General features: G+C 37.0%; 3 protein-coding genes across 3 annotated transcripts; all 3 read right to left on the bottom strand.

The window, feature by feature from the left end:
* Positions 1–335: 335 nt before the first annotated feature.
* LOC108222888 (disease resistance protein RPM1) lies at positions 336–2641 on the bottom strand. Its single transcript, XM_064093509.1, has 2 exons — positions 729–2641; positions 336–541 (listed from the first exon to the last, which is right to left on the bottom strand). Exons 1-2 carry the CDS (start codon positions 2506–2508, stop codon positions 486–488), a joined length of 1836 nt encoding a protein of 611 aa, XP_063949579.1. The 5' UTR covers positions 2509–2641; the 3' UTR covers positions 336–485.
* Positions 2642–3024: 383 nt separating this feature from the next.
* On the bottom strand, positions 3025–10442 carry LOC108222889 (NAD-dependent protein deacetylase SRT1). Its single transcript, XM_017396850.2, has 14 exons — positions 10218–10442; positions 9381–9410; positions 9191–9283; positions 8856–8975; positions 8326–8426; positions 8043–8151; positions 7432–7511; positions 7007–7085; positions 6102–6155; positions 5800–5890; positions 5038–5120; positions 4644–4711; positions 3844–3946; positions 3025–3674 (listed from the first exon to the last, which is right to left on the bottom strand). The coding sequence occupies exons 1-14, from the start codon at positions 10314–10316 to the stop codon at positions 3348–3350; spliced, it is 1437 nt and encodes a 478-aa protein (XP_017252339.1). The 5' UTR covers positions 10317–10442; the 3' UTR covers positions 3025–3347.
* A 2924-nt stretch (positions 10443–13366) lies between these two features.
* Positions 13367–14954, bottom strand: LOC108223569 (fasciclin-like arabinogalactan protein 2). Its single transcript, XM_017397892.2, has one exon. It carries the CDS (start codon positions 14828–14830, stop codon positions 13595–13597), a length of 1236 nt encoding a protein of 411 aa, XP_017253381.1. The 5' UTR covers positions 14831–14954; the 3' UTR covers positions 13367–13594.
* Positions 14955–18581: the final 3627 nt, after the last annotated feature.

Consider the following 18581-nt stretch of genomic DNA (forward strand, 5'->3'; position numbering starts at 1 on the left):
CAGGGCTACAAGCTCCCGCAGCTTCAGTCTGACAAGTTTAGGAAACCCGTGTTTCTTGAAACACAATGTCTTACCTTCATGCGCCTTGTTAAGCTCAAGGAACACGAGTGCAGGCAGATTCTGTAGAGGAGAGAGCGGATCATCTCTAATACGAGACGAGCCTAAGTAAAGATGAGTTAAGCTATCTAGTAATTCAAGCCATGGAGGCAGCCTCTTCAACACTCCTATTAAAGTCAGCTTCTGGAGGAATAGCGGTGGTATGGCTAAGTCATCCAGCGTGAGTTCTTGATCTTCACTTGCTGTGACACTTAAACGACAGAGGTTTGTCATCTTCTGGATCGAAGTGCACAGTTTTTGCCCACAAACTGGTGTCAGGTTTGTGATATCCAACCTCCGGAGGTCTGTCAAAGTGCTTAGCTGCTGGATTAGCTGCTCGTTTGCTTCAATGCACGTCAGAGTTTGTAAATCTCGTAGTCTTCCTATCCCTACTGGTACAGGGAATCCATGACAGAAACCAGGACTATCCGAATTGTGATTCTTGCTGCAGCCCAAAAACAAATGACGAAGTTTTTGCATATTAGATAAATCCTTGTGTAGCTTTTTTACACCAGTGTTTCTTAAGTCTAAGGTTTGCAAGTTTCTAAGTGTTTCCATCGACTTAGGAAGCTCCCTAATCTTTGTTTCTCGCAAGTTTAAATACCTCAAATTGAATAAGTTAACCAATGTACCTGGTACTGTTTCAATATTGACTCCTTGTAAGTCAAGTACCCTTAGTAATCTGAACTTTGATGCCATTGCAGATAAAGAGAATGAAAAGCATTCATCTATTTGGAAAACGAAGAGAGAGCGAAGGTGATGCAAAGTTTTTTTACTTATCTGGATGTTTTCACCTCTGTGGTAGACTGATAAGCGCTGGATTCTTTCTTCAAGCCTCGAGTCCCTGCCATCAAATTCTGCACATGAATTTTCTTTCTGAGAAGTTGTCATTGCTAATTCCCGCATAACATCATGCAATCTAAATGTTTTAGCCCTCCCAACATCACTAGTCTCTGTGACATGGATCATGCTCCGGTAAATAAGCTCTGTCAGATAGTCCTCTGCAACTTCCTCCAGTGTCATCCCTTTTTGTTCTAAAACGAACCCCTCAGCCACCCAAAGGCGTATCAGCTTCTTTCTCTTGATTGGGTAGCCATCACGGAAAACACAGCAATACAAGAAACATTGTTTCAGGTTGTATGGTAGATCGTTATAACTCAACAGCAATATGCCCTTTACTCGTTCAAGCATCGGATTGTTGCTTAACTGCCAATTGAGGCTATCACAGACTTTCTTCCATTCCACTGCCAATTTGTTCCTCGAACACATTAGGCCCCCAATTGCCACTATGGCCAGAGGCAACCCTTCACACTTTTTCAAAATGAACCTCGCGGATGATTCAAGCTCTGAGGGACAGTTCCGGTCAGGATCAGTCCAAAAAGCCTTTTTGCAGAAAAGAGACCAGGCATCATCCTCTTTCAGAGGCTCAAGCCGATGGACATGGCTTCCAGGCCCTACAGAATTCGCCACAGTCTCATTCCTCGTGGTAAACAGAATTCTGCTTCCACGGCCATTATCAGGAAATGCCCCTCTTATTCTAATCCAAAGATCTATGCTCCAAACATCATCCAAAACAACAAAGTACCTTTTAAGGCGTAAAACTTCTATCAGCATTCCCACCAGATGCCTATAGTCCATTGAGCCCAAGTTGCTTGGTACCATCACTTTCTCCGCCTTGAAGAACTCTCTGATCATGCTTCTCAGCAGCTCTTCAATATCAGATTCATATATCCGCGAAACTGATATCCAAGCACAACAATCAAATCCCTGAATCGCCTGCTCATTATAAATTTTTGTAACTAGAGTAGTCTTCCCTAAACCTCCCATGCCAACCACTGAGATAAGAGTCCGTCTTGGATCAGCTCCCGTCAGCCTTGCCAACAATTTACTCTTATCTTCCTCCATCCCCACAATCTCATCCCCACCATCAAACATTGAAGACTCCCCATGATGCTGCCACCAGTCATCAGGTGGCCTTCTACGCCTCCCTTCATCAACCGACCTCTCAAATGCATAACGCTTACTCCTGTCAGAAACCTCACAAACTTTTTCTTTAATCCTCCTCAGCTTGGAAGATATCCGATGCCTGGAGCTCACGTGCTTCGGGCCATCAATAACATCCTGAACAAAATGCTTAAACCCCTTCCTATCTCTCCTTGCATCTTTATAATGCATGAACTCATCAATCACATCCTCAACTTCATTCGCAACTTCTCTGACCTGCCTCACCCAAGTCTCCACCAGCTCACTCCTATGCTTTGTCCTCTCTGCGTCTGCTAAGAAGGACTTCATGCTTTCTAGCTCATGTTTGATCTCGACAATTTCATCATGAGCATCTCCCAGCAATGAGGCTTGCTGATATAAAATTGTGGTTAGTTTATCCAGTAAGAACTGAACAGCACCATCAGCCATTTTTTTCTCAGTCTCTCCTTCCCTGTCTATTGTTCATAGAAACTGACCAGAAAGGAAGGTGCATAGCAAGCGCCAGGGATTTTAGTAGTTTGATTCGAGGTCTAAAATTAAGAGTAGGTTCTAACTGATGTTTGACAAAGTCAGAGGAGACTTCTAAAAGACTTGTGCCTATTGAGTTATGGTCTGGGTCCCGACTGCAACAAAAAGACCAGCAGTTTTTTTCTTCGAAAATATTAAATCCAAATATTAAATATTTAATAAATATAAATATTAAATATTAATATTACCCGCCACTTGTTCTTTAAAAGGATTACACATTATAGGTTTGTGTAGCTTTGGCCTTTCAGAAACAATTTGTTCACATTATTTGTTTTTATAGTGCAGAATCCCAAAATGACAGGTCAACGGGTAAACGTGATTAGTTCTTCGTTAGATTAAAAATTTACTTCTAAAGTTTTTCACCACAAATAGCAATCGATCAAATTCCTTTCTGTCAAGATGATTATAAACTATTCATGAGCACAAACAAAAAAACACATCGAAATTGAGATTTGAAGGATAAGGAACATTAATTAATATATACAAAATACCTTTGCCTCACTAGAATCCCTTTTACTATTTCAAAACAACTTCAGTTCTGCACATAGATGGGAAATGGTACCATGCGTCCTCTCTTGGTACCTTGTTATAGGCGATAACTTACAGCTAGTGGACAAGATCAGTCGTGAATATTCTGCGAACTCTTTTCATGCTATCTTTAAGTGCAGTACCAAGAAGATTCAAAAGATTTCCTCTATGTGGTTCAAACTGCAGAACACCTGTACTCCATTAAGCATGTATCAACAAGCTCTTACTTTCTTGAAAGGCGTTTCAGCAGAAATTAGGTCTTCGTGCTTCTTCACCACCACTTTGCCATCACCGGATAACTTCTTTCTACTCCCCCGTTTTCCTTTGCAATTGACCTTGAATAGTGGACTGCTTGTGGAAACACCAGTATACTCAGTAATATTTGTGACAACGGCGTATGTCATGCTTTCCTTTTTAGGGGCAGGAAGCATTTTCTTCTCAACAACGGATAACTGACCGCAGCATTCAGACTGTATGGCTGTGTCTCTAAGATTCTCAAACACAACATTCTTATCTTGAGTAAAGTAGTCAGTAGTAGCCTGCAAGGCAAAAAGCACATAATGACTTGGCTTGAAAAATGTGATCTAGGGCAGAAATTTCATCATAAGTATGTAATTAGATAAGCATCTGTCATTTCATTCTGTCAAGAAAGACAACTGAAATTCAAAAACATCGTAAATCATGATAGATTTATATACAAATTTTCACCTCAAAGTCAACTAGTAACTCCACAGTGGTGAAACGACAAGCACATCCATCACTTAAATTAAGCTTCAGTACCACTTTAACTGGTCTTGATCTGATCAGTTCTCTGCAAGGTTGACAAGAAATAAAGACTTTAGAGTTTAGACCATCTTATCGAACGCAGACTTTACAACATAGATGCGCATGTAATTGTCTAAATTCAAAACGCCTCAAAATCTCTACTTACACACACACACACACGAGAGCACACTCACACACACAGGCACACTCAATATATATTAGTATATATACTATCTTTGTAAAATATGAAAATTTACAAGACCCGGATTAAATTTTGTTCTTTCAACTTTACTAGAGAATGAATTCTACAAATTATAATTTTGAAAAGCCTAAACCCTTAGATTAAAGTTCAATAAATTAGCTCAAGCATTCAAGCCTTTTGCGCCTATTGCAAGAAAGTTGTTGGAAAAAATCAATTTTGCATAAAAAGAACTTCATTAAATTTTATAATGAAATTAAATTCTTATTAGTATGTTTTAGCTTTTACTTTCCAAACAGTTTCAATACAAAAGCTGTTGTAGGCTTCTCCAGAGATAGTAGTAGGGAACCATTCCTGTCAATTTGAAGTATTTAAACATCCCAGCAGTGGGTTCAAAATTGGAAACAGAAACGGATAGCTAAACAATCTATGTTGATCCGAACGTGTCACCAAGCAAGTATCACACAGATGTAAACTCCATCCCGCCTTATTGGGAATATATCTCCCTTTCCGATTCTAGCTAACAAGTTCAAATACACTGTACCTTTTCAGTGAAAATGGCTGCTGCTGTAGCAAGGCTGTTTTCAGTTCTGGTCTCTCAGGGAATGAAACCTATATACCAAACACAGTGAGCAGCATTAAATGTTACAACTAACAAAAGGGGGCACAATTCATGGATAGACACAAACAAATGTATAAATATACACCCCTAAAAAATAGAGAGTTTAACAATTAAGAAAGGCCAATGTCATCGATGAAACACTGTGAACAAGCATATTAGGCAGGCAGACTGCACTATCAGACAATCCACCACTTATACTGACGAAATTTAACTCTAACCGATCAATTTGCAACAACAGCCACCTCCGGAGGATGTAGTAGTAATTTTTTTTTGAACTATCAGAAACTATTTGAAATGAATCTACACCCCATCTTACCTCGACTGACTTTATAAACGGCAAAGGGGCACTTTCTCCATGTACGCTACAGACTTTAATCGTCCATCTTGCATATTTACTCCCTGCAAGTCATGAACTAATTTCAATAGCCAAGCAAAGATTCCAGATATCTAGTTTATGAGAAAGCAATAAGAAAAAACTACTTTAATGAGTTGGATACAAGTGGACAAGACAGTATATTCAACTCAAAGTTTCAGTATCTGCATAGCTTGTGAAGCCAATGAGATAACCTAAAAGTTGGTGACAACAGGATCAGCATGTACTATTAAAACAAAACCTTAATTAACTGTCAAATGACTGGCATGAAGTGTACACTGCACTCTTCTTTTCAGAAGAAAAGGGACAAATCTTTTGAGAACGAAAACAGAAACGATATGCATATATCAAAATATAAAATATAATATAACAAGTCCTTTATTGCCAGATATATTCATTGAGGGCAATTATAACCAACTAATCCGTACCGATGCCTTCTAGCTAAAAACAAAACTGCTGCCATATACCAAATTAAGCTTATCAAATATAGTTGAAACAATGACATAGCATCTCAAGTAGAACATTTCTCCTTTTGAGGATCCTTGACATAACAACACTAATACTGAAATACATTTACCATGCACGCGGACATTAGCTCTCTGAGCATAAAAACGTACAGGTTCTATCAAACATATACTTTTCACTGGTACAAACACTTGTTTGTAGCCGCTAAAGCAGTTTTTAATGATCTTGAGGGCAGCATACCTGAATTGCAGCCGTAAATAACTTGGAAGAGATCAATTCGAACATATGGAGGAATCCTCATGCTAAGAATTTGCATTACCCCCATTATTACCTGCCAGTACCCATTCAATCACTAACATACACTATATGCGCAAACCTAATTCAGTCATTTGTTTTTTAATCAAAATTGATTATCACAGTGATGCATTATTCATACAGATATTTTGAAGGAGCAGAGCTCTGATATCATATTTATTTTAATGCAATTCATAGACAGCTAACCTAATCACATCATCCACACAACATTTTAAACTGTATCATACCTTGTCAACAAGACCATGAATCACCAATTTTGCTTTTTTATCTTTTGGAGTTTGCTGCAAAGATAAACCACACGTGAACATCTATCAATAAATCGGTCCACTACAAAAACTAGTCATATAATCTTTAGCAATAGAAGAAAAACCTAACATCTTAGTAAATGCATAAGCACTAGAATATAGAGATGCAATTATAAATTTTTCAGGACTTTAACGTCCACTATCCCAACATACCTGGCTTGTCTGACCACTTCTGGTAAATTTCATAACTCTTATTTTGGGCAAGCAAAATGACTAAAATTAACTTAAAATTAGAAATCTTGCTTTTTTATTTTTGTAAATTCAATCTTACAGTTGATTAAAATAGCTCTTTACAGTATGTCTTCAAAAAAATTAATATGAAGTATGTAATATCGATAATTTGCATTACAAAATGGTTGTTCTGCTTATTTAAAAGAAGCGGACGAGCCAAACTTCCCAGTTTTCTATATTAGGGAGCATAAAAAGATATCCCATGTTCAGTAATCATTTATTGAAATATGTTTTATGCCTTGCAAGAGCAGATCAGTTTTGCTTTCTTGCAGCCCTTTCCCAAGAAATAACATACTAGATATACTCATATCCACTAATGAAAAGTAGTGTGCACCATTAAATTACTCGTAAAAATGAGGAACAAAAAACCTTTTTTGAAACACTCCATCACTTCCTTAGCTTATTTTATATTGCTCACTTGGGCAAAAGATATCTTTGTTTAGCATTTATGGTCAGTTCCAAACTCCAATCCAAACAGTCACGACATTTTTTTCTTCTCTTTATTGCACTAGTAAAAAATCCTCGCCTTGTGATATAAAATATTGTCGATCCATTTAATCAGAGTATACATGTCTGTCTGAGTGTGTATCTAATACCTGAAGGTTGACAATTACAATTTCTCCCCCGCCACGGACAGACTTTAAAGGAAGGTTGCATGCTGGAGTTATCTGCAAACTGCAGAATACAGCAATCAGAAAGTTCACAATGCATTTTGGTGGAAGAGCATACATGATTAAATTACATATTAAAAGAGTAATCCCAAAGTTATCCTACATTCTAGTTATTATAAGCATGTTAGATGCTATATACAATATTTAATCCAGATTCTTGAATCCTGCAAATAATACATTTGAGACATCCCTCTGAACTTCTGGAAAAGAATATGACAAGTTCTTTAACAGGTATTAAAAATATTTTTAGGATTATTACAAATTACAAATAAAAAAAATAGATATACCTTCAAAAAATGTGAGGAAAATATTTCATAAAATATCCACAGAACTATATCTTCAACACGAACCTGGTCCCTAAGCATAACACAAGATCAGCCACCAGGCAATGCTTTTCTGCCAAATTCATTTCTTTTCGAGGCAACTCATCCTAAAAAAAAATAGTAATAATAAATAGGGGGAAGAGACACAAACAGCTTAGTTTGAATACAACAAAAACTACCTAAGTTTGAAACAATAATATATCTTGTCATCATTTGTTCCTAAACTAACCCCCACAAAACAAAGAGATTAAGCCTGTATGAAAAATTTCTGGCCTAAAACAACATTATACAGGGTTCAATACAGTAAAAACTGATTTTTGCCTGTTTATACTACTGACTCATTTCATCTTAGTCTTCATCACTTTATGATGCATCAGAGTTCAGGCATCATTAATACTCTTCAAACAGAATACTCCACATTTTCTTATGCTCCAAAATTCTACTTCAGTTATATGTGGACAGGTAAACAAGAAGTGTAACACAACCAAAATCACAACAGAAAGGTCGCTGTACTATTGTTAATACAAATGTCATACAAACATATCAGAGTCAAAAAGATGAAAACTCAATCTCATACCAAATTCAGTCATTTAGAAAGTTCTTATTCTGCTCAAATTATAATAGTAAAAAATTAATACCTCCCAATCAAGAACAGAATCTCTAAGTCTTGACCTACAGTTCATGGAAGAACAACGTCTTGGTGTCTCCTTCAACCCAATAGTCTCCACCTCAAAATCCCGCAAATACCTTTGCAGTTCGCAAAAATTAAATTTAGTTAAAAAAACATTAAAGGATTCTCATGCAAATTATGGACTTAAGTTTCCATGGTCAAAGTCCCTGGGACAGTTCAATGGGAACATAGGAACCATTATTTAGGACACAAACTGAATATAAATAAAAGAGCACAAAATTAGCGCTTACTCTGCTCCACATGAAGGGCAAACTTCCCTGAACGAGTTCCCATGCAACTCAGAAAGTTTCTCCCTAGGAATTCCGGATCGAAGATGCAAACTATCGACATTCTAAAAGAAACAAGTTTAAATGGTAAGATTAGAGGTAATGTGTTTATTAGAAAAATATAATACATATGGGGAAAAGGAAGAGGGATGAATGAAAACCAAGTCATCCATAAAATAATGTACTAAAGTGAGATGGCTTGTTATTTATAAAATAGTAAAACACAAAAACTAACCAAAACATATATTCGTAGAATCATTTATATTTTTTTTATATTGGCTTCAATTTAAAGGTTGCACTATTTTTTAGTGTAGCTAAAATTTGCAAAAATGCTGCAATTTGATATGTCTAAGCGCATCATTTTTAGAACAGCAGGCAAGAAAGTACATGTAGAGATAAAATACATCCAGATACATAACATGCACTCACTAGTAGTACTTTTCACCACTTCTTGTAAAATAAAATGGAAAACATAAAAAGACAAGATAACTTGCCTGGCTGATGACAAACTTAAGAATACCAGCTCTTTCCAAAGCAACCAAAGCCATATGTGTAACACTTGGCATGGCCCGATCAAATGGCAATGATGCTTCAGGCACACCTTTCCCTTCGTGCTGCAACACAGCAAATTAATATTAAAACACTGAAACGATATTATGCACATTACCAAAATATTCTGTTTATTTCTTGGTTCAGGTTTAAGGAAAGGTGTTTAAAGCAACGACGACAAAAACAGAAGTTATAATTTTAAGAATCAAAATAAATTTAAAAAAAAGGAAACACAAATAAATGACCTAATAAGAGTAACAAAGGAAATCATGACACGTACTTGAAGTGTCCAAACCCCTTTAGGCCCACGAAAATCAGGTATCCCACAAGAAGTTGATATTCCTGCACCAGTGAATGCCACCAAGTGCTTACTCTGTAGACAAAGTAATACAAAATTCAAGACTGTAAAACTGGTGAAACTTATCAAAATTAACACATGGTGCCAAGAGGAGCTTTAGCAAGTCGCCAACCTTCTCTATCATCAGCGCAAGTTTTTCAATCTGCCAAAACAATGATATCAGCAGCATTTACAGCACATAACAATCCAGTCCAATAAAGTGGCAAATAAGAGATATTCAGTACCAATTTAAAATCAAAAAACTATAACAAGACTTCTTCATAGTGAACAAACTAGAAAGCAACAGTATTCACAAACATTTACTTGAACAGATAGTTCTACCCCGTTTATTTAATTTGGTTAAATTAATGGAATGGAATTCATAATATTTTGTAGGTGAAATATTCGCAACACTCATTTTTTATTTCCTTGCCAATGAGAAACTGAGTCTCATTCCTCTCACTTTCTCCGTCACCTCACATCCTCCTCAACTACATTCAACATTGCTCAAAAATTTCAATTTCCTTTCTTCCAACCACACCAAGCATAATGGTATATGCAATATCTTCACCACTTCATATCAACACTATCATACATAGAAAACAACATATCCGCGTATCAACCAAGCCCCAGTCCATACAAATCACACTATGATCAACCTACATGCACAGCAATTACGGAACCAGGACTCCAAGACACTCAAAACTAAACACTTAACCTACCCTCAAAACACAACGACTACTCAAATCAACATTATTCACAACACGCATCACAAATAAAACCCTAAAAACTCGTTCAGCACAACAAACAAAATAAAAACATAAACAATAATATAATTAGCTTTAGGTTCCTGATACATCACAAAAGCATATTAAACACACGATGATAACAAAATAAAAGAAAATAAGCAGCATAATATAAACAAAATTCATTCACAGAGAGAGAGAGAGAGAGAGAGAGAGAGATGGACCTTCTGTTGGAGCAAACGGTTCGGGTCAAAAAACTCGGGCATTCCGACGGAGCCGACATCTTCTTTGTAGGAGAGCTTCTGAGCGTAGCCTAGAGACATTTTTGTGACGATTTCGATTCAGGTGTATTCGATATTTAATTTAATTTAATTTATTTGGCGAAGAGAAGGAAGATGAAAGTGGAAAGCCTGAAGGCTAAAACCCCAAAAACAACTATGGTAATTTGTAACTGCTGCCAGCTTTTATTTCATTCGCTGACCTTTCGAATTCTCTCCCGTTTTAAGAAACTCCAATTCTCCTCATTAAAAATAAAATAAAATAACAAAAGCTCAATTTAAAATTACCTCGTTTTTTTTTAATAAAAAAGAATCAATTCATTAATCAAAAAGTCATACGGCATCTACAAATATAATCGAAACTGGACCGACGCTGAATTATATCGCTGTTGGATCCTTTTCATGCAAACGCGTAATTATTTGGATAAACGTCATTATTTTTTATTTAATAAAAAGCGTTAATATTTGGATAAGTAATTGAATATTTATATTAGCTAATAAAAGTGCCTTCTTTTTTTAAATATATTTGAGTTAGGAATTTAACTGAACTCGACTAAGTAAGAAATTAAATGAGTCAAGTTATAAAATTATTTTATCTGTTAAAGATTCACAGCAGGTAAATGCAGCCGAAGATGTCTTCAGGGTATTGTAGTACAGGGTATAATCCCATGAATTTCACTGGCTTAGTTGACACAAGCATCAATATCTCATTGGAGAGAAAATGTACACATACATAGCTTATGAATGATCACTCTACTAGTAACCTTCTGTTCTGTTCTAACTTGAACGTTGGGCGCAGTTTTTGTCATGTTCTTTAGCCATTGTACTGTTAAGCCTCAAGATTAAAACATACACTGTCTTTCTTTTGTTGGGACGGACAAATTTTATTAATTTATCGAGATTATTAATTTTTTCAAGTTCATTGTATGCATGTGTCTAATGGTCAGTTTCAAATATGTTCAACTTGTGCTGGTAGGATTTTTGTTGTATAGTGAAACCAAATTTTGGTGCTGGGATCCACCACGGGTGTCCCAGTTGGTTAAGACCGTGACTTTAAAGACTTACCATCCCAAGATCATAGGTTCGATTCCACTCGGAAGCACAGAAGTAAGTGGACTACCATGTTTACGAATTACGAGTGTACTAATAGTTTTCCGGATTAGTCGAGGTGCACAAAAGTTGGATTGGACACCGGATAACCAAATAAAAAGATTAAAAAAAAATAATTGGTGCTGGATCGCTTGAGCTATCATGAACAGCATAATAATTTAACTTGCTTGAGTATAAATACTTCTGAGTTAATTATGAGTTGAGTAGGCATGCTCTTGAATTCTTCTTCGTGTTTTCTTAGCACTGAACTGTTGGTGTTAATCAATGTTGATTAAATTCCACGGATCAAAGAACATAGTTGGGCACACAATGTCAAGAGATTATGATCTGTGAAGTTGCCTACTGGGACTGAGTATGCTATAAGAGCACAAGAAGTAGCTTAATTTCAGTTTACTGCTTTATTGATCAATAGAAGACAGCTGTTCATCTGTTTTCAATCTCATAATTAGATGACATGGTACAGATGCATTAGTTGAGTCAAATAAGAAACAGAGTTAAGTGATCCTAATTGAGCGCGATTATTCTACTTGCATGAAAAATTGTATAATGCTGGTAAATTCCGGACTCGTTGCACAATGCTCCTCCAATGCATGTTGCATATGGATAGGGAGGATATAGGTTACTTTCTTTCGATATCCATAAGCAGCAGCTAAGACATTTCGTATTCAAATTATGGTGCCAGGATTCCTAACTTGCCCAATAGTAACAAGAATAAATAAAGGCTACAAAGGCTGTTAATATGTTTCCATGTTTCAGTGGATGCAGTTTTTACTTTTAAGAATCTGCAGAGTGAACTTATACGCAGAAGAACGAACATTCCAGTGTTATATTCAAGACATTAACACATACTCCCTATATTGCAATTGGCATGCTCAAGGAAGATTGATAATGACTGTATTGGATTCTCCGTGCTGCCTAAAACAGCAGCACATTAACACATACTCTGTTTATTGCAATTGGTATGTCTCGGACTTTTGGAGTTCGGATCTGTTAAAATGCACACATAACTCAAACTCTTGATTCAATATAGATTCCAGACTTCTCCGAATCAGGATCTGATCAAAGTACATAAACACAGTAAAGCATGACTAACTTCTAATTACATCACATAATTCTGCAGCACATACAGTATTAGCTTAATTTCTTGAATCCAACAACAATAAAGACTTGAAAAGGCTGTTCTTGTTTAATTTGTAGTACAATATAAGCTACTTGCTGCAATCTAGTTTATTTCATTTTGTCGGTAAGAATTATATACTATCGATGACCAGACTAAATTACGAAACAAATTTTAATAAAAGGTCAGATCCAGAGTAATATCTTCTGTCATAAGATTGACTAGTGCAACACTTAATACTACTCCTTTGATTCCTTTCTTTTCATAGAGCCAATGGACAGGGCAACTGCAGAGAATATATATTTGTTTTCTTTAGCTTTTTCATATTATAAAGAACCTGTCGTTTTCTTTCTTAAATTAATAGAATTACTGATTTCGTAACTTAAATACACCTCTGCATAATTTTTATACTCAAATCTAACGAAAATACAGAGATTCGCCAGAACCTGAAAGACATTAATGAAATTGTGGCAATTATAGTTGAATCATGTGGTTCAGTTTCTGCAGATTCAGCACAACGTGCGTTCAATTGTTTACAGATATTTTTAACACCATTTTTGATCAGCCAGAGAAGCATTAGTTGTATGTAGACCCCAGAAAAGATGTACATTTATATAGAATGGCACCGACACATATCTGTCCCGGATCTCTTGTCCCTCTGCCCACGTTCTAAAGCAAGGCTCATTTTCTTGGTCATTTTCCTATTCTAGTGTGATTGCTGAGGGTGCGCGGAAATTAGTCTAAACACGTTCTCGTAAAACCTCGAGATGTTGATTGGTGATATGATATATCTGTTTTATGGCTAATTTGCTCAGCTATCAGTTGATATGTAATGCCAGACCATTTATAGGGAAACTGAAAAACCATATTACAGAAGAACAAAATGTATTCACAGCTCATAGTGAAACAGGAATTATTATCACACAGTACTAATTCTGAGATAATTACAAAACCGAATGATGGAGAAAAGAAGCAAATAATTTAACAAGAACACTTTGTAAACGATAAAAGAAAAAAGAAAACCATTTCTATAACAAGATGTAATATGTTACCCATTCAAATAATCCCAAATTATTGATCACAAATCCAAGCTCAATCAAAGAAACATGACCGCCCCAAAAATCAATGGCACCACCATCATTCCCACACCCCTGATCCTCACCGAACCATTCTCATCACTAGCCGTGTCATCCGCTGGATCCTCGTCCTCGGATCCATCAGGCCCGGGAGCATCAGCTGCATCCTCGTCCTCACTCGTCTCGCCTTTCTTGGCCTTAGCCTTGGGCTTCTTCTTGGCGCCCTTGGGAGCTGGCGCTGGCTCAGGCGCCAGCTCCTCCTTAACGGCCTTAAACAACTCCCGGGGCAACAAAACCTTGTCAATTTTGTAAACAGCCAGTGGCTCCTCATCAACCAAGGTCCCGGACACGGTAGCTGTCACGGCCTTGGTCTTCAATTTCACAGACTCCCCATCATTCTGCACCGTGAAATCATACTTGTTTTTACCCTCGGTAGCCAGAGTGTTCATTAGGCCATTATTCGACCTCAACATCCCCATCGAATTATAAACTGGAACACCGTGGTACAACAACACTGCCATCTTACCAGCAGCTGTTAAGTTCTTGTACTTCGGCATGAAATCTTCGAGAACATCATCACTTGGACAAAACACAGTCAATCCACCTTCAACAGATTGAACGAAAGTGTCCTCTGCTTTTTCAGAAACCAAAAGGTCTGCGAAGGCCTTGCAGCCCTTTAGTCTCATGACATCGGTTACATTGAGGGACGGGGCCGCGGTGGGGGCCTCCGCGGAGGGAGACGATAAAATATGACTAATGTGAATTACGGAGATATTATAAGGCTTTTCTTCGATAGTCTTTACGAAGTAGGAATTGAGTGCTCCGGAGTTATCCTCCGGGGCGAAGCCGACACGCCCGCCTTTAACGTCGGTGATGTTGACGTACCCGGAGGTTCCGTCGGCTTCGCCGGTGGCCTGGAACATGGTGGCCGTCAGCGTGGTGCCTCCGCTGATCTGGTGCAGTTTCTTGGCGCCGAAGTAATCTGCAAAGACATGCAGAGCGAGGACGTTCTTCATGGTGTAGACCGAGAGGTGCTTGGACAGGAGGTCTGCCATGCCGGCATTGTCGACAGCGCAGACGGTGATGGTGAGGCGGCGGTTGATGTCGGCGGCGAGGTGGGTGATGGTGAGGTAGTGGTTGAAGGTGGAGAATTCGGGGTGTTTGGCGAGGATGCGGGTGATGTTGTGGGCGGAGGCGGCGGAGGCGAAGACAATGGCGATGAGGAGGGAGAGGGTGGTGACTTGCCGGAGCTGCATTTTTCCGGCGGGGGAGAGGGTGGTGGTTTTGAGGGGAGGATAAGATGAGGGAGTGGTAGTGTGAGGTGTGGGATGAGTATATAAAGCAGAGTGTTGTGTGTGTGTTTCTTTTTAAATACTAGTTTGGTTCATTTATCCCTTAAATCATAAATCTTGAATCCATTTTCAATGGCTTTTTACACCCTCTGCCCCAATTCTTCATACTTATTTACAAAAAATGCCATTCAAATTACTATAAATGACTGAACTTTTGACTATAGAAACTTCCAACCCATGTGCACTTTCTGTTCTCGGCTTCAAGAGACTTTGCTCACATAATATACATATACATATATATAATGTATGTATATGCTAATCACGTGCTGCTGTCTGGCTATTTCCCCACTGAACATGACATCCACCTCTTTGCCCTGAATTCTTTTGGCAACCAGACAAGAAACAATTTCGCTTAAAAATTGACTACAGCTCTCATCCTTTCCTCTTCTGTACTTCTTGGCAACTGGGATTCAAATTGACTATGATTTTGAATTTCAAACATAGACCACTGATCTGCTATGGTTTTGTTTGGCATGCAGACAAGATTTCCATTCACTGTCAAAATTTAGGGAGGTCTATTCCTTTTCCTCTCCTGTAGCCCTTTGCAGATGGTATTAGGTTTGACTAGGGATTTGAATCCAGAACACATACTGCGTTAAAATTTAATACTGGAGAAGAAGAGCATTTCATCTATCTTCTCTCTCCATGAAAGAGGTATCCATATTTTTTCCTCACCATAGCACAAGTTTCAGCCATTCTAGGGACCGAGATATGTAAATTTCATTGTTGATCTTTTATTTTACAGGTTAATTATAATCATCTGAATCTTGACAACTTTCCATCCTTAAACAGTGATGGTTCTGGTGATTTCACGTCCCTCTGCTCATTTAAGTAGGTAAAAATCTATGTTTGTTAAAGTGCTAATGATGTGTTTGATCTAATGTGTCTGAAAAAGGTTCCACATGAAAAAGAAGAAGGCAGATGGTTTATAGCAATACAGAAAATACTGAACCAAATGAAGGTCAGCATCATAATCCTGGTGAGTGTTTTCTCTCTACTATTTATAAGTTTTAGTTTATTTACAGCTCCCCATTTATACATCACAAACATATTATTAAAGGTGATTTGATTAACACTCCCGGGAAACAATCATTGTATCCATCTTAAATCTTTTATTTTGTTATAAGTTTTGTTTATTTTGTGTCTTCCATCAATTCAGAGTATGGTCCATAAAGTTGCATGTTCTCACTTTAAAAATCCATTTCATTTATAATGATGATATAATGTCTGAATTTGAGCATAATTCCAAACTAATAAAGTGAAATCTGGACTTCTTCCAGGTCCACACACTAATGCTAATCTTGGTGGTTTACACGGAAGGCATGGGAAATCACCTCTCTCTGAGTCATTGGTTTGGAAAACACCTTCAAAGGGTATATTGCTTTCTGAATTTTTTTCAATAGGAACTGTTGAACTCTTCTTCTGCAATCGAAATTGACATTATCAAATATTGTTTTAAGGTTATGTACCCAGCATGAATACACAAGCTTCTCACCAATCAGCGTTTAAGATATTCCGGTATGACTTCCAGATTTGAATTTAAAAGTAATTATTTTTGTCTAATTAGAAATTTGAACATAGATATAGAAAATGTGATTGGTTCTTCCACAATGGACCATTGACATACTTTTTTTTGGGTTTTAAGGTTCTGTATTCAACATGAATACACAACTGCCTCCCAATTCTTTCTCTCCACTGTCAAATTTGACCAATCACAGTTTAAGATCATCTGGTATTCCTTCCAGATTTGAAGTGATGTGTCATTATTTCGGTCAACATTTGCATTTATAACCAAATTTAAATGTAAACTGTGTTTCTTTGTTGTTAGGTGAAGGTATCAAGATGAATGCACAAACATTTATAAACTATGTTTCTCTGTTTTTATGTTTCTTATTTCTATATTTGTTTAGTACTCGGTTTGTAATGGTGATTTTGGTTGAGATATTTCTTTTGTTTATTTGTTTCTTGGATGGATTTTAGGGGTTTTACAGTCATCTCAATCTGGATGGTGTCCCTACGTTGAGGGGGATTGTTCTGGTGATTTCATGGCTTGTGTTTTATGTTTCGTGACTAAATCCATCTCAATCTACTTCTGACTATTTTCAATTTTTTATGAGAGACTTAGGTTCATTGTTTTGCTTTTTAGGTGGTCTCCAGAGCTTTTAGTAATTGTTTTCACTAACATTCTATGTTTCAAGGTCAACCTTTAAACTTAGTATTATTGTTTTGTTAGGTTGTCGGCTGAATACGACCAATCAGGTTTATCAAACTCCTACAAGGCCTCTCTCTGCTCTATCAAATCAGAGTAAAAACAAAAACAACTTCATCTCTTAAGATAGGTAAGTTTGATAAAAATATACTTTATTGGGTTTTAATCTGATGCTATTTTACTCTTAGGCTCTGTGCTCAATAAACTATCGCAGAATGGTGATGGTAATTTTCTATCTAAATTAAGTTATCAGCATTTGGAATGATCAAGGTGGCAAAATTAAAGTTGTATAAACTAATTAGACTGCTATGTTTTCTTTAGAGTCGATGTTTTTCCAGAATCAACAGGCCTCTGTGAATACCAAATCATAAATCTTGAATCCATTTTCAATGGCTTTTTACACCCTCTGCCCCAATTCTTCATACTTATTTACAAAAAATGCCATTCAAATTACTATAAATGACTGAACTTTTGACTATAGAAACTTCCAACCCATGTGCACTTTCTGTTCTCGGCTTCAAGAGACTTTGCTCACATAATATACATATACATATATATAATGTATGTATATGCTAATCACGTGCTGCTGTCTGGCTATTTCCCCACTGAACATGACATCCACCTCTTTGCCCTGAATTCTTTTGGCAACCAGACAAGAAACAATTTCGCTTAAAAATTGACTACAGCTCTCATCCTTTCCTCTTCTGTACTTCTTGGCAACTGGGATTCAAATTGACTATGATTTTGAATTTCAAACATAGACCACTGATCTGCTATGGTTTTGTTTGGCATGCAGACAAGATTTCCATTCACTGTCAAAATTTAGGGAGGTCTATTCCTTTTCCTCTCCTGTAGCCCTTTGCAGATGGTATTAGGTTTGACTAGGGATTTGAATCCAGAACACATACTGCGTTAAAATTTAATACTGGAGAAGAAGAGCATTTCATCTATCTTCTCTCTCCATGAAAGAGGTATCCATATTTTTTCCTCACCATAGCACAAGTTTCAGCCATTCTAGGGACCGAGATATGTAAATTTCATTGTTGATCTTTTATTTTACAGGTTAATTATAATCATCTGAATCTTGACAACTTTCCATCCTTAAACAGTGATGGTTCTGGTGATTTCACGTCCCTCTGCTCATTTAAGTAGGTAAAAATCTATGTTTGTTAAAGTGCTAATGATGTGTTTGATCTAATGTGTCTGAAAAAGGTTCCACATGAAAAAGAAGAAGGCAGATGGTTTATAGCAATACAGAAAATACTGAACCAAATGAAGGTCAGCATCATAATCCTGGTGAGTGTTTTCTCTCTACTATTTATAAGTTTTAGTTTATTTACAGCTCCCCATTTATACATCACAAACATATTATTAAAGGTGATTTGATTAACACTCCCGGGAAACAATCATTGTATCCATCTTAAATCTTTTATTTTGTTATAAGTT

The sequence above is a fragment of the Daucus carota genome, chromosome 5 (genome assembly GCF_001625215.2).
Source record: "Daucus carota subsp. sativus chromosome 5, DH1 v3.0, whole genome shotgun sequence".
NCBI classification, from domain to species: Eukaryota; Viridiplantae; Streptophyta; class Magnoliopsida; order Apiales; family Apiaceae; genus Daucus; species Daucus carota.